This window comes from Heterodontus francisci, chromosome 29 (genome assembly GCF_036365525.1).
Source record: "Heterodontus francisci isolate sHetFra1 chromosome 29, sHetFra1.hap1, whole genome shotgun sequence".
NCBI classification, from domain to species: domain Eukaryota; kingdom Metazoa; phylum Chordata; class Chondrichthyes; order Heterodontiformes; family Heterodontidae; genus Heterodontus; species Heterodontus francisci.
The window spans coordinates 17134047-17161882 of NC_090399.1; the positions used below are offsets into that span (position 1 = coordinate 17134047).

Here is a 27836-nt window from a genome sequence, read left to right on the forward strand (position 1 = left end):
ACTTTATGGTTCAGTTTCTGTCAGTGATGGACTCTGTGGTTCAGTTTCTGTCAGTGATGGACTCTATGGTTCAGTTTCTGTCAGTGATGGACTCTGTGGATCAGTTTCTGTCAGTGATGGACTCTATGGTTCAGTTTCTGTCAGTGATGGACTCTGTGGATCAGTTTCTGTCAGTGATGGACTCTGTGGTTCAGTTTCTGTCAGTGATGGACTCTGTGGATCAGTTTCTGTCAGTGATGGACTCTGTGGTTCAGTTTCTGTCAGTGATGGACTCTGTGGATCAGTTTCTGTCAGTGATGGACTCTGTGGATCAGTTTCTGTCAGTGATTGACTCTATGGTTCAGTTTCTGTCAGTGATGGACTCTGTGGATCAGTTTCTGTCAGTGATGGACTCTGTGGTTCAGTTTCTGTCAGTGATGGACTCTGTGGTTCAGTTTCTGTCAGTGATGGACTCTGTGGATCAGTTTCTGTCAGTGATGGACTCTGTGGATCAGTTTCTGTCAGTGATGGACTCTATGGTTCAGTTTCTGTCAGTGATGGACTCTGTGGATCAGCTTCTGTCAGTGATGGACTCTGTGGATCAGTTTCTGTCAGTGATGGACTCTTTGGTTCAGTTTCTGTCAGTGATGGACTCTGTGGATCAGTTTCTGTCAGTGATGGACTCTATGGTTCAGTTTCTGTCAGTGATGGACTCTGTGGGTCAGTTTCTGTCAGTGATGGACTCTGTGGATCAGTTTCTGTCAGTGATGGACTCTGTGGATCAGTTTCTGTCAGTGATGGACTCTGTGGTTCAGTTTCTGTCAGTGATGGACTTTGTGGATCAGTTTCTGTCAGTGATGGACTCTGTGGTTCAGTTTCTGTCAGTGATGGACTCTGTGGATCAGTTTCTGTCAGTGATGGACTCTATGGTTCAATTTCTGTCAGTGATGGACTCTGTGGGTCAGTTTCTGTCAGTGATGGACTCTGTAGATCAGTTTCTGTCAGTGATGGACTCTGATGTTCAGTTTCTGTCAGTGATGGACTCTGTGGATCAGTTTCTGTCAGTGATGGACTCTATGGTTCAGTTTCTGTCAGTGATGGACTCTGTGGATCAGTTTCTGTCAGTGATGGACTCTATGGTTCAGTTTCTGTCAGTGATGGACTCTGTGGGTCAGTTTCTGTCAGTGATTGACTTTATGGTTCAGTTTCTGTCAGTGATGGACTCTGTGGTTCAGTTTCTGTCAGTGATGGACTCTATGGTTCAGTTTCTGTCAGTGATGGACTCTGTGGTTCAGTTTCTGTCAGTGATGGACTCTATGGTTCAGTTTCTGTCAGTGATGGACTCTATGGTTCAGTTTCTGTCAGTGATGGACTCTGTGGATCAGTTTCTGTCAGTGATGGACTCTGTGGTTCAGTTTCTGTCAGTGATGGACTCTGTGGTTCAGTTTCTGTCAGTGATGGACTCTGTGGATCAGTTTCTGTCAGTGATGGACTCTGTGGTTCAGTTTCTGTCAGTGATGGACTCTGTGGATCAGTTTCTGTCAGTGATGGACTCTGTGGATCAGTTTCTGTCAGTGATGGACTCTGTGGATCAGTTTCTTTCAGTGATGGACTCTGTGGATCAGTTTCTGTCAGTGATGGACTCTATGGTTCAGTTTCTGTCAGTGATGGACTCTATGGTTCAGTTTCTGTCAGTGATGGACTCTGTGGGTCAGTTTCTGTCAGTGATGGACTCTATGGTTCAGTTTCTGTCAGCGATGGACTCGATGGTTCAGTTTCTGTCAGTGATGGACTCTAATGTTCAGTTTCTGTCAGTGATGGACTCTGTGGATCAGTTTCTGTCAGTGATGGACTCTTTGGTTCAGTTTCTGTCAGTGATGGACTCTGTGGATCAGTTTCTGTCAGTGATGGACTCTATGGTTCAGTTTCTGTCAGTGATGGACTCTGTGGGTCAGTTTCTGTCAGTGATGGACTCTGTGGATCAGTTTCTGTCAGTGATGGACTCTGTGGATCAGTTTCTGTCAGTGATGGACTCTATGGTTCAATTTCTGTCAGTGATGGACTCTGTGGGTCAGTTTCTGTCAGTGATGGACTCTGTAGATCAGTTTCTGTCAGTGATGGACTCTAATGTTCAGTTTCTGTCAGTGATGGACTCTGTGGATCAGTTTCTGTCAGTGATGGACTCTATGGTTCAGTTTCTGTCAGTGATGGACTCTGTGGATCAGTTTCTGTCAGTGATGGACTCTATGGTTCAGTTTCTGTCAGTGATGGACTCTGTGGGTCAGTTTCTGTCAGTGATTGACTTTATGGTTCAGTTTCTGTCAGTGATGGACTCTGTGGTTCAGTTTCTGTCAGTGATGGACTCTATGGTTCAGTTTCTGTCAGTGATGGACTCTGTGGATCAGTTTCTGTCAGTGATGGACTCTATGGTTCAGTTTCTGTCAGTGATGGACTCTATGGTTCAGTTTCTGTCAGTGATGGACTCTGTGGATCAGTTTCTGTCAGTGATGGACTCTGTGGTTCAGTTTCTGTCAGTGATGGACTCTGTGGTTCAGTTTCTGTCAGTGATGGACTCTGTGTATCAGTTTCTGTCAGTGATGGACTCTGTGGTTCAGTTTCTGTCAGTGATGGACTCTGTGGATCAGTTTCTGTCAGTGATGGACTCTGTGGATTAGTTTCTTTCAGTGATGGACTCTGTGGATCAGTTTCTGTCAGTGATGGACTCTATGGTTCAGTTTCTGTCAGTGATGGACTCTATGGTTCAGTTTCTGTCAGTGATGGACTCTGTGGGTCAGTTTCTGTCAGTGATGGACTCTATGGTTCAGTTTCTGTCAGCGATGGACTCTATGGTTCAGTTTCTGTCAGTGATGGACTCTGTGGTTCAGTTTCTGTCAGTGATGGACTCTGTGGGTCAGTTTCTGTCAGTGATTGACTTTATGGTTCAGTTTCTGTCAGTGATTGACTTTATGGGTCAGTTTCTGTCAGTGATGGACTCTGTGGATCAGTTTCTGTCAGTGATGGACTCTGTGGGTCAGTTTCTGTCAGTGATTGACTTTATGGGTCAGTTTCTGTCAGTGATGGACTCTGTGGTTCAGTTTCTGTCAGTGATGGACTCTGTGGTTCAGTTTCTGTCAGTGATGGACTCTGTGGATCAGTTTCTGTCAGTGATGGACTCTGTGGATCAGTTTCTCTCAGTGATTGACTCTATGGTTCAGTTTCTGTCAGTGATGGACTCTGTGGATCAGTTTCTGTCAGTGATGGACTCTGTGGTTCAGTTTCTGTCAGTGATGGACTCTGTGGTTCAGTTTCTGTCAGTGATGGACTCTGTGGATCAGTTTCTGTCAGTGATGGACTCTGTGGATCAGTTTCTGTCAGTGATGGACTCTATGGTTCAGTTTCTGTCAGTGATGGACTCTGTGGATCAGCTTCTGTCAGTGATGGACTCTGTGGATCAGTTTCTGTCAGTGATGGACTCTTTGGTTCAGTTTCTGTCAGTGATGGACTCTGTGGATCAGTTTCTGTCAGTGATGGACTCTATGGTTCAGTTTCTGTCAGTGATGGACTCTGTGGGTCAGTTTCTGTCAGTGATGGACTCTGTGGATCAGTTTCTGTCAGTGATGGACTCTGTGGATCAGTTTCTGTCAGTGATGGACTCTGTGGTTCAGTTTCTGTCAGTGATGGACTTTGTGGATCAGTTTCTGTCAGTGATGGACTCTGTGGTTCAGTTTCTGTCAGTGATGGACTCTGTGGATCAGTTTCTGTCAGTGATGGACTCTATGGTTCAATTTCTGTCAGTGATGGACTCTGTGGGTCAGTTTCTGTCAGTGATGGACTCTGTAGATCAGTTTCTGTCAGTGATGGACTCTGTAGATCAGTTTCTGTCAGTGATGGACTCTAATGTTCAGTTTCTGTCAGTGACGGACTCTGTGGATCAGTTTCTGTCAGTGATGGACTCTATGGTTCAGTTTCTGTCAGTGATGGACTCTGTGGATCAGTTTCTGTCAGTGATGGACTCTATGGTTCAGTTTCTGTCAGTGATGGACTCTGTGGGTCAGTTTCTGTCAGTGATTGACTTTATGGTTCAGTTTCTGTCAGTGATGGACTCTGTGGTTCAGTTTCTGTCAGTGATGGACTCTATGGTTCAGTTTCTGTCAGTGATGGACTCTGTGGATCAGTTTCTGTCAGTGATGGACTCTATGGTTCAGTTTCTGTCAGTGATGGACTCTATGGTTCAGTTTCTGTCAGTGATGGACTCTGTGGATCAGTTTCTGTCAGTGATGGACTCTGTGGTTCAGTTTCTGTCAGTGATGGACTCTGTGGTTCAGTTTCTGTCAGTGATGGACTCTGTGGATCAGTTTCTGTCAGTGATGGACTCTGTGGTTCAGTTTCTGTCAGTGATGGACTCTGTGGATCAGTTTCTGTCAGTGATGGACTCTGTGGATCAGTTTCTGTCAGTGATGGACTCTGTGGATCAGTTTCTTTCAGTGATGGACTCTGTGGATGAGTTTCTGTCAGTGATGGACTCTATGGTTCAGTTTCTGTCAGTGATGGACTCTATGGTTCAGTTTCTGTCAGTGATGGACTCTGTGGATCAGTTTCTGTCAGTGATGGACTCTGTGGTTCAGTTTCTGTCAGTGATTGACTTTATGGGTCAGTTTCTGTCAGTGATGGACTCTGTGGATCAGTTTCTGTCAGTGATGGACTCTGTGGGTCAGTTTCTGTCAGTGATTGACTTTATGGGTCAGTTTCTGTCAGTGATGGACTCTGTGGTTCAGTTTCTGTCAGTGATGGACTCTGTGGTTCAGTTTCTGTCAGTGATGGACTCTGTGGATCAGTTTCTGTCAGTGATGGACTCTGTGGATCAGTTTCTGTCAGTGATTGACTCTATGGTTCAGTTTCTGTCAGTGATGGACTCTGTGGATCAGTTTCTGTCAGTGATGGACTCTGTGGATCAGTTTCTGTCAGTGATGGACTCTGTGGATCAGTTTCTGTCAGTGATGGACTCTATGGTTCAGTTTCTGTCAGTGATGGACTCTGTGGATCAGCTTCTGTCATTGATGGACTCTGTGGATCAGTTTCTGTCAGTGATGGACTCTTTGGTTCAGTTTCTGTCAGTGATGGACTCTGTGGATCAGTTTCTGTCAGTGATGGACTCTATGGTTCAGTTTCTGTCAGTGATGGACTCTGTGGGTCAGTTTCTGTCAGCGATGGACTCTGTGGATCAGTTTCTGTCAGTGATGGACTCTGTGGATCAGTTTCTGTCAGTGATGGACTCTGTGGTTCAGTTTCTGTCAGTGATGGACTTTGTGGATCAGTTTCTGTCAGTGATGGACTCTGTGGATCAGTTTCTGTCAGTGATGGACTCTATGGTTCAGTTTCTGTCAGTGATGGACTCTGTGGATCAGCTTCTGTCATTGATGGACTCTGTGGATCAGTTTCTGTCAGTGATGGACTCTTTGGTTCAGTTTCTGTCAGTGATGGACTCTGTGGATCAGTTTCTGTCAGTGATGGACTCTATGGTTCAGTTTCTGTCAGTGATGGACTCTGTGGGTCAGTTTCTGTCAGTGATGGACTCTGTGGATCAGTTTCTGTCAGTGATGGACTCTGTGGATCAGTTTCTGTCAGTGATGGACTCTGTGGTTCAGTTTCTGTCAGTGATGGACTTTGTGGATCAGTTTCTGTCAGTGATGGACTCTGTGGTTCAGTTTCTGTCAGTGATGGACTCTGTGGATCAGTTTCTGTCAGTGATGGACTCTATGGTTCAGTTTCTGTCAGTGATGGACTCTGTGGCTCAGTTTCTGTCAGTGATGGACTCTGTAGATCAGTTTCTGTCAGTGATGGACTCTAATGTTCAGTTTCTGTCAGTGATGGACTCTGTGGATCAGTTTCTGTCAGTGATGGACTCTATGGTTCAGTTTCTGTCAGTGATGGACTCTTTGGATCAGTTTCTGTCAGTGATGGACTCTATGGTTCAGTTTCTGTCAGTGATGGACTCTGTGGGTCAGTTTCTGTCAGTGATTGACTTTATGGTTCAGTTTCTGTCAGTGATGGACTCTGTGGTTCAGTTTCTGTCAGTGATGGACTCTATGGTTCAGTTTCTGTCAGTGATGGACTCTGTGGATCAGTTTCTGTCAGTGATGGACTCTATGGTTCAGTTTCTGTCAGTGATGGACTCTATGGTTCAGTTTCTGGCAGTGATGGACTCTGTGGGTCAGTTTCTGTCAGTGATTGACTCTGTGGTTCAGTTTCTGTCAGTGATGGACTCTGTGGATCAGTTTCTGTCAGTGATTGACTTTATGGGTCAGTTTCTGTCAGTGATGGACTCTGTGGATCAGTTTCTGTCAGTGATGGACTCTATGATTCAGTTTCTGTCAGCGATGGACTCTATGGTTCAGTTTCTGTCAGTGATGTACTCTATGGTTCAGTTTCTGTCAGTGATTGACTTTATGGTTCAGTTTCTGTCAGTGATGGACTCTGTGGGTCAGTTTCTGTCATTGATTGACTTTATGGGTCAGTTTCTGTCAGTGATGGACTCTGTGGGTCAGTTTCTGTCATTGATTGACTTTATGGGTCAGTTTCTGTCAGTGATGGACTCTGTGGGTCAGTTTCTGTCATTGATTGACTTTATGGGTCAGTTTCTGTCAGTGATGGACTCTGTGGTTCAGTTTCTGTCAGTGATGGACTCTGTGGGTCAGTTTCTGTCATTGATTGACTTTATGGGTCAGTTTCTGTCAGTGATTGACTTTATGGTTCAGTTTCTGTCAGTGATGGACTCTGTGGGTCAGTTTCTGTCATTGATTGACTTTATGGGTCAGTTTCTGTCAGTGATGGACTCTGTGGTTCAGTTTCTGTCAGTGATGGACTCTGTGGGTCAGTTTCTGTCAGTGATTGACTTTATGGGTCAGTTTCTGTCAGTGATGGACTCTGTGGGTCAGTTTCTGTCAGTGATTGACTTTATGGGTCAGTTTCTGTCAGTGATGGACTCTGTGGTTCAGTTTCTGTCAGTGATGGACTCTGTGGATCAGTTTCTGTCAGTGATTGACTTTATGGGTCAGTTTCTGTCAGTGATGGACTCTGTGGTTCAGTTTCTGTCAGTGATGGACTCTGTGGATCAGTTTCTGTCAGTGATGGACTCTGTGGTTCAGTTTCTGTCAGTGATGGACTCTGTGGTTCAGTTTCTGTCAGTGATGGACTCTATGGTTCAGTTTCTGTCAGTGATGGACTCTGTGGTTCAGTTTCTGTCAGTGATGGACTCTGTGGATCAGTTTCTGTCAGTGATGGACTCTGTGGTTCAGTTTCTGTCAGTGATGGACTCTGTGGTTCAGTTTCTGTCAGTGATGGACTCTGTGGATCAGTTTCTGTCAGTGATGGACTCTATGGATCAGTTTCTGTCAGTGATGGACTCTGTGGTTCAGTTTCTGTCAGTGATGGACTCTGTGGGTCAGTTTCTGTCAGTGATTGACTTTATGGGTCAGTTTCTGTCAGTGATGGACTCTGTGGATCAGTTTCTGTCAGTGATGGACTCTGTGGTTCAGTTTCTGTCAGTGATGGACTCTGTGGATCAGTTTCTGTCAGTGATGGACTCTGTGGTTCAGTTTCTCTCAGTGATGGACTCTGTGGTTCAGTTTCTGTCAGTGATGGACTCTATGGTTCAGTTTCTGTCAGTGATGGACTCTGTGGATCAGTTTCTGTCAGTGATGGACTCTATGGTTCAGTTTCTGTCAGTGATGGACTCTGTGGATCAGTTTCTGTCAGTGATGGACTCTGTGGATCAGTTTCTGTCAGTGATGGACTCTGTGGGTCAGTTTCTGTCAGTGATTGACTTTATGGGTCAGTTTCTGTCAGTGATGGACTCTGTGGTTCAGTTTCTGTCAGTGATGGACTCTGTGGATCAGTTTCTGTCAGTGATGGAGTCTGTGGTTCAGTTTCTGTCAGTGATGGACTCTGTGGATCAGTTTCTGTCAGTGATGGACTCTGTGGATCAGTTTCTGTCAGTGATGGACTCTGTGGTTGAGTTTCTGTCAGTGATGGACTCTGTGGATCAGTTTCTGTCAGTGATGGACTCTGTGGATCAGTTTCTGTCAGTGATGGACTCTGTGGTTCAGTTTCTGTCAGTGATGGACTCTGTGGTTCAGTTTCTGTCAGTGATTGACTTTATGGGTCAGTTTCTGTCAGTGATGGACTCTGTGGTTCAGTTTCTGTCAGTGATGGACTCTGTGGTTCAGTTTCTGTCAGTGATTGACTTTATGGGTCAGTTTCTGTCAGTGATGGACTCTGTGGTTCAGTTTCTGTCAGTGATGGACTCTGTGGTTCAGTTTCTGTCAGTGATGGACTCTATGGTTCAGTTTCTGTCAGTGATGGACTCTGTGGGTCAGTTTCTGTCAGTGATTGACTCTGTGGTTCAGTTTCTGTCAGTGATGGACTCTGTGGTTCAGTTTCTGTCAGTGATGGACTCTGTGGATCAGTTTCTGTCAGTGATGGACTCTATGGTTCAGTTTCTGTCAGTGATGGACTCTGTGGTTCAGTTTCTGTCAGTGATTGACTCTGTGGTTCTGTTTCTGTCAGTGATGGACTCTGTGGTTCAGTTTCTGTCAGTGATGGACTCTATGGATCAGTTTCTGTCAGTGATTGACTCTATGGTTCAGTTTCTGTCAGTGATGGACTCTGTGGATCAGTTTCTGTCAGTGATGGACTCTATGGATCAGTTTCTGTCAGTGATTGACTCTATGGTTCAGTTTCTGTCAGTGATGGACTCTGTGGTTCAGTTTCTGTCAGTGATGGACTCTGTGGGTCAGTTTCTGTCAGTGATGGACTCTGTGGGTCAGTTTCTGTCAGTGATGGACTCTATGGGTCAGTTTCTGTCAGTGATGGACTCTATGGGTCAGTTTCTGTCAGTGATGGACTCTGTGGGTTTGGACATTGTTTAATGGACTCTGACGGTGAATTCCTGTTTTAATGCACTCAGCATTAGGTACATTATAATTGCTGGACTCTCACCAATAATGAGTCCCTCTCAATTATGGTACTTGGTAGTTAATTACCATTTCCTTCTCAGTGTTTGTGTTTTGCTGCCTACATAACACTGAACAGCAATGCAGTGATTCTCTACCTGACCCAAAACAGCTGGAACCCATCTCAAACAAACTGGATTAAAGACCAGCACCTGAATTCACGTCAAGTTAGATCTTTGATCTTGTACGGCTTTCTCCTTCCTGCAGCGCACAAGCAGATGGGCCTGCACAAACGGGAGGACACAGATATGTACCTGCAACTGTATTTTCATCAGTGCACGCACTTGTGCATCCATGTCCAGAAAAGCCAGCCACAACACTGTATACGTGCACACATACACACTCGTGTATAAGCATGCACAAACCCCCATAGCACATATAGTTCGTGACCCACGTGTGTAGTTACACTTCCATGCACCCACGTGTACATATTCACACGCACGCACACACTCAGCCTTATACACACTTTTTCTCTCGCACAAGCACTCATGGTAAATGCCAGGAGATCAAAGCAACCAATAAAGCCAATAAACTATCACTCATAGCTTGACTACGTAGAAAAATTGAAGGAATGATTAAAGCCCCTTATCTTCTGACCTGTCATGGTCTGCACTCCGGAATCGGGGCAGAATATGCCGGAAGCTGCTGGTTCGATCCAGTTTGGGCTGACTCTTTGTTCGCTTAATGGATCCTTTTAGCCGTCGGCTCAGAAATCCCTGCTGGGAAAAGAATGAGAAGGAAAATTCAGAAGCAGGTAGAGTGATGTCAAATCTCCAGCCCTGACACAGGCCATTCAGCCCAACTGATCTCCCCTAGTATTTATACTCCACACGTTTCCTCCTCCCGCTCTAATTACCTCCTTCCACCTTCAACTCCATCTCCCTCACGATCGTGACAGAGGGAGGGATTTCCCCCTCGATACTTCAGCCCACGGTTTGCGTAAGACACCATCTCACAGAATCACAGAACTGTTGCAGCACAGAAGGAGGCCACTCGGCCCATTGAGTCTGCACCAGCTCTCCTGATGAGCATGTCACCTCGTGCCATTCCCCTGCCTTCTCCCCGTAACCCTGCACATTCTTCCTTTTCAGATAACAGTCTAATTCCCTTTTGAATGCTTCAGTTGAACCTGCCTCCACCACACTCTCAGGCAGCGCATTCCAGACCTTAACCACTCGCTGCGTGAAAACATTTTTCTTCATTGTCAATTTTGCTTCTTTTACCAAATACTTTAAATCTGTGCCCTCTCGTTCTCGATCCTTTCACGAGTGGGAACAGTTTCTCTCTATCTACTCTGTCCAGGTTCTCCCTGTGACCACGTGGGTTTCCGCCGGATGCTCCGGTTTCCTCCCACAGCCAAAGACTTGCAGGTTGATAGGTAAATTGCCCCTAGTATAGGTCGGTGGTAGGGGAATTGAGGGGATGTGGTAGGAATATGGGATTAATGTAGGGTTAGTATAAATGGGTGGTTGATGGTCAGCACAGACCCGGTGGGCCGAAGGGCCTGTTTCAGTGCTGTATCTCTAAATAAATATAAAATAAATAAAACATCCTTCCTCAAGTGCGGCGCCCAGAATTGGATGTAATACTCCAGCTGAGGCCAAACTAGTGTCTTGTACAAGTTCAACATAACCTCCTTGCTCTCTCTCAACCCGTCCTGCCACCTTGAATGACTTATGCACATATACACCCAGGTCCCTCTGCGCCTGCACCCCCGTTAGAATTGTACCCTTTCTTTTATATTGTCTCTCCAGGTTCTTCCTACCTATCTTTGTTAAGGAGTTAAAGCTTGCGCTAGAAACGGCCACCTGGAGTTAAGCAGCTGGTGGCCACTTCAGCTGCTTGCTCGCACTCATTAAATAAGCTGCATTTAATGACCTCACCTTACAGTGAGCAGCTGAAGAGGAATAAACCAGTTATTGCTGAGGATTTCAAGCGCTACTTAAAAGGGACATTCTTCTTTGTACGTTCGTGTGCTGGTTGAGATTGATTGACTGCACTGCGTCTGAAGAGGACACAGCGGGAGACTTTCTGGGACAATTTGTGAAGATTTCATCAACATTCTATCAACATTTATTCCAGAGATTTTCTGAGGTCTTCACCTAAAATGAGCGAGTGCTGTGCAACTCAACCTTGTTGGGCACCTTATCGGAGAAAGGGAGCGCTTTTAATTCTTTTCATGGGATGTGGGTGTCGCTGGCAAAGCCAGCATTTGTTGCCCATCCCTAACTGCCCTTGACAACTGAGTGCCTTGCTGGGCTATTTCAGAGGGCAGTTAAGAGTCAGCCACATTGCTGTGGGTCTGGAGTCACATGTAGGCCAGACCGGGTAAGGACGGCAGATTTCCTTCCCTGAAGGACATTGGTGAACCAGATGGGTTTTTACGACAATCGATGATCATTTCATGGCACCATTTCTGAGAGACGAGCTTTCAAGTCCAGATTTTTTAATTCATTAATTGATATTTTTATTAATGAATTGGTTTTAAATTCCACCAGCTGCCGTGCTGAGATTTGAATCCACGTCCCCAGGCCATTAGCCTGGGCCTCTGGATTACTTCTGGCGGAGAGAGGGGCAGGAGGGTGAGGAAGGGCCCGGATTCGTGGTGACTTGCTGGATGCTCCACAATCTGGTGATCCAGCTGTTACCACCAGGGTCGGACTCAGGAGGAGGAGTGGGGGGGGTGGGGGGGGGGGGTTGGGGGGGGCGATGTGGAATCCTTGCCCCCTCTCTTATCCTCTGGACCTCCTCCACCAGGATCTCCGGTGCCAAGTCCAATAACCTGTGCACTCTTCCTCTCAGTCCCTGTCAATGTGTGTCAGCCAGCATACTCCACACCTTCAGTGCAAGTGGGTGCGTGGAGCCCACATGCCGCGAAAATTGCTTCTAATCAGCGCTTGAGCGTTAAATCTGCAGTTGTCTGTTTTATCACCGCCTGGCAAGTTCAAATTATGTTCATCAGCAATTAGGACCAAAATTGCATGCTAAAAACAGACCTTCAAGCAGATGTTTCTTTCTAGCACAGCCCCCATTTATCACAGCGCCTGTTTTTAATCTTGCAGTAAATTAACCCGCACAGAATCTGCAGCACTCGAACAGGCCATTCAGACCAACTTGTCCATGCTGGTGTCCATATGCTACAACGGGCCTCCTCCCACTGTGATTACCTCCTCCCGCCCAGCCCTCTGTACCCCTCTTTCTTTCCCCCTCGAGATAGAATTACACTCTATACAGGTGACAGCATCTGGAACTGAGCTAACAAAGAACAGGAATCAAACCTGGGTCCTTACGACTTGATATGGTGTGGCGCAACGTTGGTGAGAGCCCACTAAGAGAGCCAATCGAGCAGCTCGTCTTTGCAGAACGGACTGACGCCAGACAGCGAGCGGCCAGGGCGGCAGTAAGCTCGTTCCACTCACCTCGGCCATTGACCCCGGGCAGTCGCACAAAGCAGGCAGCAATGCATGGGCCGCCCATTATATGGCCCATCCCACATTCATCCAATTGCCCTATCAGGAGTGGCCAATGTGATGCCACTCAATATGTGTTGTCGCCAGGATCAATCTCAACTCCCATATAAGGACGCCCATCCAACCCATCACTGATCATGGAAACCCCTGCCAAGAGCAGCTTGACAAAGGGGAGTCGGTAATCTCATTCTCTGTCTTGTACTTCTTTCTGTGAGTCTTCCTTCTTTGAGCTCTCATCTTTCTTATTGCTATTATAAGTCTGCAAGCTGAGCCCATGGAACGATTTCGGTCACGATGGCCACTGACACACCCTTATTCTTTCCGGCTTCCCCAGCCCTTTGACTCCCTCCCAGCCCTCTGTTTTGTCGCTCGGTCCGTGACTCATCGAAAACTCTGCTGCCCATACTCCAACTCGTACCAAGTCCCGTTCGCCCATCACCCCTGTGCTCGCTGACCTGCATTGGCTCCTGGTCCGGCAGCGCCTCGATTTTAAAACTCGCGCCCTTGTTTTCGAATCCCTCTGTGGCCTGGCCCCCCCATCTCCCTGTCTCTGTGACCTTGTTCAGCCCTCTAACCCTCCCGAGATCTCCGCACTCCTCCAATTCTGGCCTCTTGCACACCCCCAATTTTAATCACTTCACCATTGGTGATCGTGCCTTCAGCTGCCTACGCCCAAAGTTCTGGGATTCCCTCCCTACATCTCTCTACAACTCTCCACACCTCCCTACAACTCTCTCTTCGTTTAAGATGCTCCTTGACGCCTACCTCTTTGTACAGGTTTTTGGTCAGCTGTCCTAACATCCTTATGTGGCTCGGTGTCGAATTTTGTTTGATACCACTCCTGTGCAGCACCTTAGAATGCTTTACTACATTGAAGACGCTATATAAATGCAAGTTGTTATCGTGGTTGCCACAAGAGCAAAAGTGTGTCGATTTGGATATTGCTGGTTATCGAGTCAAAACTGGGGTTCCTTAAAGAGAATAGCACAGGCTCCTTAATACACACCATCCCATACAGTTACCTGATATAAATATCAGGGGGCAAGAGACACAGTCTGCCCAGGCGAAGCAGCAATTTACTTGTCCTTCTTTCGAGTTAGTATACTGTATTCACTTTTCACGATGTGATTTCCTATACATTGGGGGAGATCAAACACAGCTTTGTGGAACGCCTCCATTCAGCCTGCAAGCGTGACCCCGAGCTTCTGGCCGCCTGCCACTTTAAATCTCCGTCCCACTCCCTCTCTGACCTCCTGTGTGCTCGCCCTCCTACACAGTTCCAATTGAAGCTCAGTGCGAGCTCGGCAAACAGCACTTCATCTTTCCATTAGGCACTTTGCAGCCTTTCAGCTCCAACACTGAGTTCAACAGCCACCGCTCTTGTTTTCTGGGGCAGCAAGTGCGGGCCCTGCTGTAACCCTTTACAACATCACAAAGGCAGATTATCTGGTCGTTATCATGTTGCTGTCCGTGGGACTTCTTTAAATTCTCATTCATGGGATGTGTGCGTTGCTGGCCAGGCCAGCATTTGTTGCCCAGCCCCACCTAATTGCCCGTGAGCAGCTGGTGGTGAGCCACCTTCTTGAACCGCTGCAGTCTGTGTGGTGCTGTTAGGGAGGAAGATTTTTGATAAAGTATGTAGGGAGAGACTGTTTCTACTGGCAGCAGGGTTGTGAACCAGAGGACACAAATTTAAGATAATTGTCAAAAGGATAATAAAGGTGATGGGACGAGTTCTTCCAATGCAGCTAGTTGTTATATCTGGGATGCACAATGCAGATTGAAAGTAATTTTTAAAGGAGAATTAGATAAATACTGGAAGGGGAAAATTATTGCAGGGCTGTGGGGAAAGAGCTGGGGATCGGGACTAATTGGCTAGCCAACACAGGCACGAAGGCTGAATGGCCTCCTTCTGTGCTGTGTGATTCTATGAAGGAAAATTCAGCAGGAAATGTCACTGATACGGCCAGAAATGAGCCCCCTTGAACATTATTGAGCATGAGAAGAGACTTTATTGTTTTCTAGATTGTGATTGAGCCTACGGTCACGCTGGACCAGTGGGGCAGAGTATGTGAGCTGCTGTCTGAGCAGATGTCTTGTCGAATGTTCGGTTAGGTGCGCCGACCCTGGTTTCAAAGCTTGCTTTTTTCTGAGCCAGACCTTAACTGAAAGGGAAACTAAAACCGAAGCAGAAACTGAAACTAAAACTTCAGGCTTCTGGGGAAACTGAAACTGGTTGGAACCAGATAAAAAGGACACAGATCCATTCAAGCTCGGATCATGTAGGAGTGAAGTGCCGGCAGGCTGAAGAAAGTGAAGGCTGGGTCCAGGATCTGTTTCAGTTACCTAAAATAACTGATTAACCAGGCCCAGTCATACAGTGTATCGGTTGTCACTGATGGGCTTGGATTTGGGTAATACTGATGGATCCATGCCATCAAGACTGTTGTGAGTAGAGCTGAGGAAGTTCTGGAGAAGTGCGCCTTTTTGGGTGAAGATCGTACCCTGTGGAGCTCGGGTTGAAGGGGAACTGCTGTCGGGTGAGAATCGGTGGCTACATCTTAGAAGAGTTGGAGAACTATCTGAGGAAGCTCTGACCTTTGAAGAACTTTGTGTCGGTAATTGGTGCCAGATATGTTGAATGGACTGTCCAGGAAATCTGTGAGAACTATCTTTGTTGCACCGAATAGTTGAGTAATTTGTAATGTGTACATACACACAGTGTGATTTGTCTGTTAATTCATGTTTAATTTATGTTGACTTTGGTTTGATTGTGAAAGTAAAAGTTACAAATGTGAAATCTTGCCATTTGTTTTTCCTTAAATTGGGGTCGGTAAATTTGTTTCTTTTGGGTCGTTGATCTCCATGTGGATCATAACAATATAGTGTGGAACAAGAGAGAGTCAATAATTCTGGTAAATAAGGTGGTTGTCCTCACTACCATTTATTTATCTGTTTAAGTTTCTGCCCGTCTGTCTGACAGTTTTTATAGCCCAGGACACAGGATTGAGTGGTTACCCTGGGTTTCTGTACCCAGTCACTGTGCCCTCTGAGTACTGAAGGAGTGTTTCTGTACCCAGTCACTGTGACCTCTGAATACTGAAGGAGTGTTTCTGTACCCAGTCACTGTGCCCTCTGAGTACTGAAGGAGTGTTTCTGTACCCAGTCACTGTGCCCTCTGAGTACAGAAGGAGTGTTTCTGTACCCAGTCAATATGCCCTCTGAGTACTGAAGGAGTGTTTCTGTACCCAGTCAACATGCCCTCTGAGTACTGAAGGGATGTTTCTGTACCCAGTCACTGTGTCCTCTGTGTAGAGAAGTAGTGTTTCTGTACCCAGTCACTGTACCCTCTGAATACTGAAGGATTGTTTCTGTACCCAGTCACTGTACCCTCTGAAACTGAAGTAGTGTTTCTGTACCCAGTCACTGTACCCTCTGAAACTGAAGTAGTGTTTCTGTACCCAGTCACTGTGATCTTGGAGTACTACAATTCTGTACATATGTGTGGATGAGCATTTTTCCATTTATTGGCATGGAACCATCAATCCTTTGGACATTCATCTTGAGATATTTAGATACAGGTGTCGGGCAGAGCAAATCCAAATCCAGTCTGGCTATCTTACACTCTGTTAGCTGACAGGGGCTGCTTCGAAAGCTAACACAGCCTGGCAGAGCATGCTGTTTGCGCAGATGTTAGCCTGCCTGTTGAACTGAGACAGGCAAGCCTTTGAATTCCAGGCTTATTATTCTGTGTGTACGATAATTCCTCTATCATTCCCTCCCAACCTTCCAACAGCACTGATAGGTAACCTTTTGGAATGACAAATCCGTCGGAATAGGAGGAATTAAATGTCACAATGTGCTTCTTGCACCGTTCCTGATAAAGAGGCCTCAGCAAGCTAAGATTTGTAATGAACAGAACGTGTAGCAGGCAAGCGAGGGAATTACGGGCCTTGTTTGATCCGATTTTATTTCCTCTTGCATTAAGGATTCCTCAAAAGCCATTTATCTCACCCAAGCTGTCACACCTCATGTGAGACCTGGCAAGCAGCTGTGCCCAGCTGTTCGACTTGCCCTGGGGGTGTTTGATGGGGACAGTGTAGAGGGAGCTTTACTCTGTATCTAATCCCGCACTGTACCTGTCCTGAGAGTGTTTGATGGGGACAGTGTAGAGGGAGCTTTACTCTGTATCTAATCCCGCACTGTACCTGTCCTGAGAGTGTTTGATGGGGACAATGTAGAGGGAGCTTTACTCTGTATCTAATCCCGCACTGTACCTGTCCTGAGAGTGTTTGATGGGGACAGTGTAGAGGGAGCTTTACTCTGTATCTAATCCTGCACTGTACCTGTCCTGAGAGTGTTTGATGGGGACAGTGTAGAGGGAGCTTTACTCTGTATCTAACCCCGTGCTGTACCTGTCCTGAGAGTGTTTGATGGGGACAGTGTAGAGGGAGCTTTACTCTGTATCTAACCCCGTGCTGTACCTGTCCTGGGAGAGTTTGATGGGGACAGTGTAGAGGGAGCTTGACTCTGTATCTAACCCCGTGCTGTACCTGTCCTGGGAGTGTTTGATGGGGACAGTGTAGAGGGGGCTAAACCATGACTAGGGCTGAATGACGTCATCAGACCTTGACTTTTGAATATATTTGCGGACTGTCTGGGGGGCGGGGTGGGGGGGAGTGGAGGGAGGTGTGGGGGAGCTCCTTTCACGATGAAAACCCAGTAGTTAAAATGGCGGACAGTGGCCGCAGTCTGTTATTTTAACCACTTGGTTACCAGGTCGAGTTAAAACTGGGCCTACACAATCAGCACTAACCAAGCCTCAGGCCTCCTGACTGTGGGCATGCCACCTGCTGGACACAATTGTGACTGCATCCGCTAAGAGATCACACACAAAGGGGCAGTCTGCGTGTTGCATCTGATAATAAACTGCCACTGTCTTGTCCTTGGTTACATGGTTAAATTTCTGTGAGCGCATGTTTAAACGTTCCAATATCAAATTTGGAACAACACTTGTTGCACACAAATAGATCCAGCTGAATAATCAAACTGGGTGATTTTTATTGCTCCACCATTGCCTCCAGCTTCTGATGGCTTGAAGCTCCGGAATTTCCTCACGAATACGCAGATATTTCAGAGGATAGCGAGGCTGAGGCGATTACAGAGATAGGGAGGGGTTTGGAGGGATTTGAAAACAAGGATGAGAATTTTAAAATACTTAACTGGGAGCCAGAGTTGGTCAGCGAACACAGGGGTAATGGGTGAATGTGCAGGTTAGGACACGGGCAGCAGATTTTCGGATGACCTCAAGTTTACGGAGGGCAGAATGTGGGATTCCAGCCAGGAGTGCACTGGAATAGTCACGTTTCAGATAAGAAAGGCATGGGTGAGGGCTTCAGCAGCAGATGAGCTGAGGCAAGGGTGAAGTCGGGTGGAAATAAGTGGTCTTCGTGACAGCACGGATATGTGGTCGGACGCTCAATTCGAGGCCGGGTATGACACCAAGGTTGCGGACAGTCTGGATCAGCTTCAGGTGGTTGCCTGGGAGGGGGATGGAGTCAGTAGCTCAGGAACACTGTTTGTGCTGGGCACATAAGACAAAGGGTTTCAGTCTTCCCAAGATTTAACTGGGGGAAATTTCTGCTCGTCCAGTACTGGATGTCGGACAAGCAGTCTGACAATTTAGAGATAGTGGAGGCGTCAGGAGAGGTGGTGGTGAGGTAGAGCTGAGTGTCGTCAGCGTACATGTGAAAATTATCACTGTGTTTTCGGATGATGTCGCCGAGGGGCAGTATGGAGATGAGCGACAGGAAGGGGCCAAGGATAGATCCTTGGGGGGGGGGGGGACAGCAGAGGTAACAGTGCAGGAGCAGGAAGAGAAGCTGTTGCTAATGACTTCCTGACTACGATTGGATAAGAATGGAAGCAGGTGAGAGCAGTCTCACCCAGCTGGACAACAGAACAGTGGAGAGGCGTTGGAGGAGGATGGTGTAGTCACCCATGTCAAAGGCTGCAGACAGTTCGAGAAGGACGAAGGCAGAAAGTTTACCTTTGTCACAGTTACATAGGTCGTCATTTGAGATTTTGATAAGAACTGTTTCTGTGCTGTGGCAGGGGTGGAAACCTGATTGGTGGGATTCAAACGTTGAGTTCTGGGAAAGATGAGAATGGATTTGGGAGGCGACAACACGTTCAAGGACTTTGAAGAGGAAAGGGAGGTTGGAGATGGGATGGTAGCTTGTAAGGACGGTAAGATCAAGGGTTGGTTTTTTGAGGTAGGGGGTGATGATGGAAAATTTAAAGGAAAGGGGGACAACACCTGAAGAGAGACAATCATTTACAATATCAGATGACATGGGGGTGCAGGAAGAGAAGTTGGGCGATCAGCAGTTTCGTGGGAATAGGATCAAGTGAACAGGAGATGGGTCCCATGGACGAGATGAGCTCAGAGAGGGCATGAGGAGTAATAGGAGAGAAACTGGAGAAAGACACAAGTTCAGGCAAATGAAAAAGTAGGAACCCAGAACCTCGCTGAGAGTGACTGAGACTAAAATGTGTCTGATGTTAGTGGGGATTTAAGGAGGGATATGCTTGTATTGGAGCAGTTCAGAGAAGATTCACTCAGTTGATTCCTGGGATGAAGGGGTTGTTTTATGGGGAAAGGTTGGGTAGGTTGAGCCGGTGCTCATTGGAGTTTCGAAGAATGAGAGGTGATCTTACTGAAACATATAAGATACCGAGAGAGCTTTACAGGGTAGATGCTGAGAGGATGTTTCCCCCTCATGGGGGAATCTAGAACTAGGGGGACAGTTTCAAAATAAGGGATTGTTGCGTATTCGTAGTGTTGCAGGGCGTTCCAGAGAAAGTCTTAGGCTCTGGTAAAGGTTAACTAACAACTCTATTATTTACAGTTGCTATATACACTCCCTGCAAGCCAGCTAAGCTAGCATCCTTTGTGCTGCTATACCTTCTTCTCAAGCCTATCTCATGTTCTGTTGCATCATCGCTCGTACAGTGGGAGGGGTCTCTCTCACTGTCTTCGGTATTAACCCTTTATACCCTTATACTACATCTCCCCCCCACCCCCCCCAAGTCTATATTCAACATTTTTTCTGAACATATATACATTTATGACTTCTGTATTACCCTCTCTCACCCCCACAAGTCTCTGACTTTACAGATTCAGTCTCATCGGAGGTTTGGCAACTCTCCCTGATCTGATTGTAATCTGTCTGGGATGATCAGTAGTCTTTGTAGGAAGTCTGGGTTGCCGACTTGGTTTTTACGTTTCTACAGGTTGTATATTCCGTTCGGTTTGGGGTTTGTTCCTCTTCATCTGGATCTTGCAGATGGATTACTGGCTTTTGTGGAATAGGAATGCTATTCCTCTGATTCCTTTTATGTTCCCTTCATTCAGTTGTTCATATAACGTACGATCGCGAATAGTCCTAATGTTTATGGATTACTGTACCTTCCCATTCCAGGTCACGTGTCCAAACTTTTTGACCATTGTTTAATTTGGGTAAGCTTCTCACTCGAAATCTCCTATTGTGATTCCTGGCTCGTTTCCTTCCGTAGGAGTTTTCTCTTTCACGAACTTTCTCGTAGTCTTGAGTCTTCAATCCAGGCATTAATTATTGAGGCAATACTGGAAGCTGTGTTCTTAACTTCCTTCCCATTAGTAATTCCGCTCGTGATAATCCACACTGCAGCGGTGTTGAACGATAAACTAGGAGTGAGAAAGGATGATCTTCGTTTTTCTTAAGTGAAGATTTTACGATTCTCACACCTCGTTCTGCCTCGACATTAGATTTTGGACACCTCGGTGAGCTCATAAGATGCTGGAAGTCCATCTTCACAGCAAACTGGGTAAAACATTTGTTCATGAACTGTGGTCCGTTGTCTGATAATATTTCATCCAGAATCCCTTGCATCATAAAGGTGTCTGTAAGGATTCTGATAACTACCTCGGTGGTCATAGAACGTAATCGTCAGACTTCTATTCACCTGGAAAAGTAGTCGATAATAATGATATATGACTTCCCACCAAACATGAATAAATCCATGACTAGCCTTTGCCGAGGTCTAGTTGGAAATTGAGTAGTCAACAGCGGTTTGCGCTGTTCTGGCCTCTGGCATGTCTGACAGCTGTTGATCATGGTCTTGATATCCTTAGATAGCCCAGACCACCATGCTAAAGATTGTGCCTTCGTTCTGCACTTGTTTATACCCAAATGGCCTTGGTGTAATCGGTCTAAGATATCGGATCTCATTGAAGTAGGAATAACAATTCTGTTGTTGTAAACTAATAAGTCGTCAATTCTGGTAAAGTATTTCCTATACTCATGGAACATCTTCATTGTTCTCCATCCTGGATTTTCTTGTGGCCGCCCATGTGTACAATAGTAAGTCATGTGAATTCACTCTTCATCATTCTTCTGTATTTGTCGTATTTCTCACAACTTCTGTGTGCTTGCTGGTCAAAGTTGTGCTGTGTGTTGCGGGTATGACTCTATGTCACCGACAAGATTCACGTCTTCCTGTGATGGGTGATCCTCGATATCACATTGGCTGATGATTGGAACTTCCCTTGGACGTGTACAGTTTCATATGTGTACCTCATTAATCTGAGTCAAAACCTTTGTATACGTGGAGGCATTTTTGCTGTTTCGTTTTCGTATAATAAGGAAACCAATGGCTTGTAGTCTGTCTCGATCATCACACGTATTCCAATGACGTTGTCTGAAAATTTTTTCACACTCCCATGTGACAGCTACAGCTTCTTTTACGATAACTGTGTAGCATGTCTCTGTATCTTGACACATAGAATATGGATCTGGGAGAAACATCAGGTTGCTCCTGAAAAAGAACAGCACCCAAGCCATCTGAACTGCTATCGTCGTAGGCAGTGTAGGATTATAGTGTGCCAACACATCCAGAGAAATTAGCATCTCTTTAGTTTTCCGGAACACTTGTTCCTGGTGGGCATCCCAACACCATGCTTGTTGTTTTCTTCGAAGTTGTTTCAGCTGATCAGTTATTTGTGTTAAATGAGGTAAAAACTTTGCGCGTTGGTTTACCATTCCCAGAAATCTGTGGAGTTGCTGAACTGTTGTAGGGATAAAAAAATTCCTTGATGGTCCTTGTTTTCTGAATTTCTACCATTATTCCTTCTCCGTTCACAAGGTGGCCCAAGAAATGAATCGAAGTTTTGGAAAGTACACACTTCTTGTTTAAAGTCAGTCCCACTTATTGATGTCTCTGTAGAACCTCTCTGACTCTGTGGTCGTGTTCCTTCACTGACTTTCTGTGTATCAGAAAATCATCCATGTGGCATATCACTCCTGTGAGCCCTTCTAGGATATTGGACATGGATCGTTAAAAATCCCTGGATGTTCCAGGGTGTTATGAATGTAGTCAATAACCTTGAGGTCTCATCCAGGGGTACCTGCCAAAACCCACTATTGGCATCGAGTTTTGTAAAAATGGTGTTCTGAGAGAGTTTCGATAAACTATCATCCACCGTGGACATTGGTTGACTCTCACGCTACTGCTTTGTTGAGCTGCATTAAGTCCACACATATTCTTGTATAGTCATATGGATAAAGCAGTTGATGTAGTCTATATGGAGTTCAGTAAGGCTTTTGATAAAGTCCCGCATGGGAGATTGGTTAAGAAAGTAAGAGCCCATGGGATCCAGGGCAATTTGGCAAATTGGATCCAAACTTGGCTTAGTGGCAGGAGGTAGAGGGTGATGGTCGAGGGTTGTTTTTGCGATTGGAAGCCTGTGACCCCAGTGGTGTATCACAGGGATCGGTGCTGGGACCCTTGCTGTTTGTAGTGTACATTAATGATTTAGATGTGAATATAGGAGGTATGACCAGTAAGTGCGCAGATGACACAAAAATTGGTGGTGTTGTAAATAGTGAGGAGGAAAGCCTTAGATTACAGGATGATATAGGTGGGCTGGTAAAATGGGCAGAGCAGTGGCAAATGGAATTTAATTCTGAGAAGTGTGAGGTGATGCACTTTGGGAGGACTAACAAGGCAAGGGAATATACAATGGAAGGTAGGACACTAGGAAGTACAGAGGGTCAGAGGGACCTTGGTGTGCTTGTCCATAGATCACTGAAGGCAGCAGAACAGGAAGATAAGGTGGTTAGGAAGGCAATGGGATACTTGCCTTTATTAGCCGAGGCATAGAATATAAGAGCAGGAAAGTTATGATGGAGCTGTATAAAATGCTAGTTGGGCCACAGCTGGAGTACTGTGTACAGTTCTGGGCACCACACTATAGGAAGGATGTGATTGCACTGGAGAGGGTGTAGAGGAGATGCACCAGGATGTTGCCTGGGCTGGAACATTTCAGCTATGAAGAGAGACTGGATAGGCTGGGGTTGTTTCCCTTAGAGCAGAGAGGCTGAGGGGGGACATGATCGAGGTATACAAAATTATGAGGGGCATTGATAGGTTAGATGGGAAGAAACTTTTTTCCTTAGCGGAGGTGTCAATGACCGGGGGGGCATAGATTTAGGGTAAGGGACTGGAGGTTTAGAGGGGAGTCGAGGAAATTTTTTTTCACCCAGAGGGTGGTTGGAATCTGGAACACACTGCCTGAAGGGGTGGTAGAGGCAAGAATCCTCACAACATTTAAGCGGTATTTAGATGAGCACTTGAAATACCATAGCATACAAGGCTATGGGCCAAGTGCGGGAAAATGGGATTAGACTGGATGGGTGCTTGATGGTCGGCGCAGACGGATTGGGCCGAAGGGCCTGTTTCTGTGCTGTATAACTCTCTGACTATATTGGCTGAGTTCCATTTGGAACCATGGCTGAATGCACGTCCATTGGTTGTGTTACTGGAGAGATAACGCCCATTCTGGTCATCTACAATTGTTCTTGTTTAATTAGGGATGAAGTATACTTCTTGGTGTGAACATAAACACTGGCCTGGCCCCATCCTTCAGAGTGATCCCTGTACTCTGCCTTTAGTTTTCCGAGAACTGTGAACATCTTTGGGAATTCTGTTTGAAAAGAATTGTTTATCTTTGCTTGCTTGACTCCGGCTACCTTTTTAAGTCAGCTGCAGTTGTAAGCATGCATTCCTGCTCAGTAAGGAAAATTCTCGATTGTGTAAGGTCTCTACCAGTTCCCTGCCTCTATGCTGAAGAATTGCTTGGAGTTTGCCTTTTACTCACAGTTGTGCCCCACCTGGACCGTGCATCTGTATATCTGTCGGTTGCAGGTCATGTCCCTTCACCCAAGGCTCTTGGTCAGACAATACCGTGACGCTAGGCCTTGTGTCAAGCTTAAAATTAGTGAGCTGTCCATTCACGTAGATGTTTGCTGTCCAGAAATCTTGGTCTGGATTACTGATTTCTCCCACGAGATCTCCTGGCTCTTTCTCTTGTGGCTATTGCTGTACTTGATTCACTGCTCTATGAGCGAAGGTCTTATGCTCTGTACCTCAAAGCGCAGAGATTTTTCTGTGGCACGTCTTCCCATTGTGTCCTTTTCTACACTTAAAGCACTCAGCTTTACTCGCTGGGCAATGCTCTCATCTCATGTTTTCCTTACTTTGGCTTAACCAGTTGGACGGGCATTGGACTCCTCCTCAACCACTATTCTGTTAGCGAACTTCTTACTAGTCTTACAACTTGAATGGTTTTTTCCCGTGTGAGGTCTTTCTTGGATCGCAACAGGTCTGACAAGGATTCATCCGCCACGCCGACGACTATCCTGTCTCTGATTCGTTCTGCCTTTAATTCACCGTATTCACAGCCCTCTGCCAATCTATAAAGGTCATTAATGTAGGAGTCTACAGATTCGCCAATCTTCTGTGCCGCTTATTAAATTTGGTTCTTTCCAAGATTTTATTGCGACGGAGATGAAAATATTTATCAAAGGCTTGGAGTACCTCTTCAAAATTATCGGTAGCTTTGCTGACCCCTTGTCGGACAATTACATCGTCCGCAATCGCTCCGACTGAATACAGGAGGGTGTTAACTTGCTCCACTTCAGATCTGGTCTGGAGTTGAGAAGCAATTCTGAACATTAAGAATCTTTTTCTCCAGTCTAGCCAATTTTGTACCCGACTGGGACCTTCTTGATTCTGGAAACTCAGGCATTCCCAATTTGGGATCCATATTGCTTCCTTTTGTTTGCTAGCTTTTACTCAGGTGTTCCCTTTCAATTTTAAATTTTTCAGGCTTGGCTTGAGGTGTTCGCATTCTGTTCGGCGCTTACCGGCGCTCCCCGACCTTTCCCGCGTTTCCCGACAATTATCGTGCTTTTATTCCTGGGCGAGGCTGACCAATGGCTGCCGACTGTACTCGTCTCTCGAGTCACAGATTTTGACTGAGATCGTGCTCTGCATTCAGCAGCACTTTTGAGGCCAGAATGTAGCAAATAACTCACCTCCTGACTCCCCAAAGCCTGTCCACCATCTACAAGGCACAAGTCAGGAGTGTGATGAAATACTCTCCACTTGCCTGGATGGGTGCAGCTCCAACAACACTCAAGAAGCTCGACACCATCCAGGACAAAGCAGCCCACTTGATCAGCACCCCATCTGCCACCTGAAACATTCACTCCCTTCACCACCGACGCACAGTGGCAGCAGTGTGTACCAGCTACAAGACGCATTGCAGCAACTTACCAAGGTTCCTTCAACTGCACCTTCCAAACCCGTGACCTCGACCACCTAGAAGGCAATGGCAGCAGATGAATGGGAATGCCAGCACCTGCAAGTTACCCTCCAAGCCACACATCATCCTGACTTGGAACTATATTGCCGTTCCTTCACTGGACCTCCCTTCCTAACAGCACTGTAGGTGTACCTACATCCCAAGGACTGCAGCGGTTCAAGAAGACAGCTCACCACCACCTTCTCAAGGACAATTAGGGATGGGCAATAAATGCTGGCCTTGCCAGCGACACCCACGTCCCAGAAAAAACAAATAAAAAAACCCCAACTCTTTATTATTTACAGTTATATATACACTCTCCGCAAGCCACCTAAGCTAGCATCCTTTGTGCTGCTATATCTTCTTTTCCCAAGCCTATCTCATGTGATCATTACATCATAGCTTGTACAGTGGGAGACATTTCTCTCTCTGTCTTTGGTATTAAGCCTTTACATCCTTATACGACACGGATCTTCCATTTAAGATGGAGATGAGAAGGAATTTCTTCTCTCAGAGGGTTGTTAATCTTCGGAATTCTTTTCCCCATAGAGTAGCGGAGGCTGGATCATTGAATATATTCAAGGCTGAGTTAGGTAGATTTTTGGTCTACAAGAGAGTCAAGGGTTACCGGGGGTGGGGGGGGGGGGGGGTGGTGTGGCCCGGGCAGACAGGAAAGTGGAGTTCAGGCCACAATCAGATCAGCCATGATCTTAGTGAATGGTGGAGGAGGCTCGAGGGGCCTGCTCCTATTTCTTATGTACTTAGCTGACCAAGGGCACATTTTGGGAATGGCAGATTGGGTGATGTGGACGTGACATCAAAACCCAACATAGACTCAGAACCATCAGGTGAGAGTGCGCGACGGTCGGTGACAGGAAGTCAGCAGAGGGGGAGGACGAAGGGAATGGGGGAGGGGAAGAGGACCGGAGGCAGGGTGAGCTAACGGTTGGAGGGGGGACTAGACGGGAAGAGAACAGGGGATGGGAAAGGGGGTGGGGGTGGGGGTGGGGTGGTGCGGGGGAGGGCCCGGGTAAGGGTTAGGGGAGGGGAATCTCACTGATGGGTGGGTAGCTGACTGGAAGGGGACGTGTGTTGGGGTAGGAGATGGAGGGGTTGTGGGGGAGGAGAGGCATGAGGTGAAGTTGGAAAACCAGATAGATCAAGGATTTCCTAAAGCAACCCTTGTGATTCAGGCTGGTTCGTGTACAAAGAGACTCTAAAATAAGACCAGAAGCCATTTTCTCTGAGGCGCTCATTACACTATTTAAAAAGTAAAGTGCATCTAAACAGTTTAATTAGGGATTGAAAACTGATGCTGAGTCCTGGGAGAGACGACCTCCTTGAAAATAACTCCATGCCACCAGTCCCAGAGGTGACAATTAAACTGTAAATGAGAACAGCTTTCAGCGACCTGTCTCCAGGGTTACAGACAGCTATATTCAGCCAGGAATAAAAAGAGCTTTTTATAGTTCGATGGAGCATTGAAAAACATCGCCTCCAGCACCACATTAATGTGGAGGGCGAACTCCAGGTTTATTCTGGGGAGTTTTTGATTCACGATTTCAAAAACGTAGGCGTTGTGACAAGGATTGGATTTCCAGAAACTTCAGCTACCGGTTGCTGAGAGGATGAAAACCCAGGAGAATTTACCCCAGGGAAAACTGCATAAAGTATGATTAATGTGCTGCTGTTTGCAAAGGAAAACTGCAGTGAACTGAACTGCTCACTCATTTAATCCCAGCAGAAAAAGTGAGATAGTACACCCTGCTCGAGATGGGATTTTTTGCAGCTTGGATAAGGCTCTAACACAGAGTGTGGGATATAATATATACAGGAGTATTATACCTCTGTAAAGCACAGGGTATTATATAATATATACAGGAGTATTATACCTCTGTAAAGCACAGGGTATTATATAATATATTCTTTTGGGCCTCCTTATCTCGAGAGACAATGGATACGCGCCTGGAGGTGGTCAGTGGTTTGTGAAGCAGTATATAATATATACAGGAGTATTATACCTCTGTAAAGCACAGGGTATTATATAATATATACAGGAGTATTATACCTCTGCAAAGCACAGGGTATTATATAATATATAAAGGAGTATTATACCTCTGTAAAGCACAGGGTATTATATAATATATACAGGAGTATTATACCTCTGTAAAGCACAGGGTATTATATAATATATACAGGAGTATTATACCTCTGTAAAGCACAGGGTATTATATAATATATACAGGAGTATTATACCTCTGTAAAGCACAGGGTATTATATAATATATACAGGAGTATTATACCTCTGTAAAGCACAGGGTATTATATAATATATACAGGAGTATTATACCTCTGTAAAGCACAGGGTATTATATAATATATACAGGAGTATTATACCTCTGTAAAGCACAGGGTATTATATAATATATACAGGAGTATTATACCTCTGTAAAGCACAGGGTATTATATAATATACACAGGAGTATTATACCTCTGCAAAGCACAGGGTATTATATAATATATACAGGAGTGTTTTACCCCTCTAACACGCAGTGTATTATATAATATATACAGGACTGTTTTACCTCTGTAACACACAGTGTGTTATATAATATATACAGGACTGTTTTACCCCTCTAACACGCAGTGTATTATATAATATATACAGGACTGTTATACCTCTGTAAC

At 45.9% G+C, this 27836-nt stretch overlaps 1 protein-coding gene across 11 annotated transcripts in view; it reads right to left on the minus strand.

Moving 5' to 3' along the window:
* syngap1a (synaptic Ras GTPase activating protein 1a) overlaps nt 1–27836 on the minus strand; it is a 703692-nt gene that overhangs the window by 327066 nt on the left and 348790 nt on the right. For 10 of the 11 annotated variants that reach the window (XM_068009527.1, XM_068009530.1, XM_068009524.1 and 7 more), the window contains one exon: nt 9588–9709. In XM_068009527.1, the coding sequence (XP_067865628.1) occupies nt 9588–9709 (122 nt within the window). The remainder of the gene's footprint in view (nt 1–9587; nt 9710–27836) is intronic. The other variant, XM_068009522.1, reaches the window with a different exon arrangement.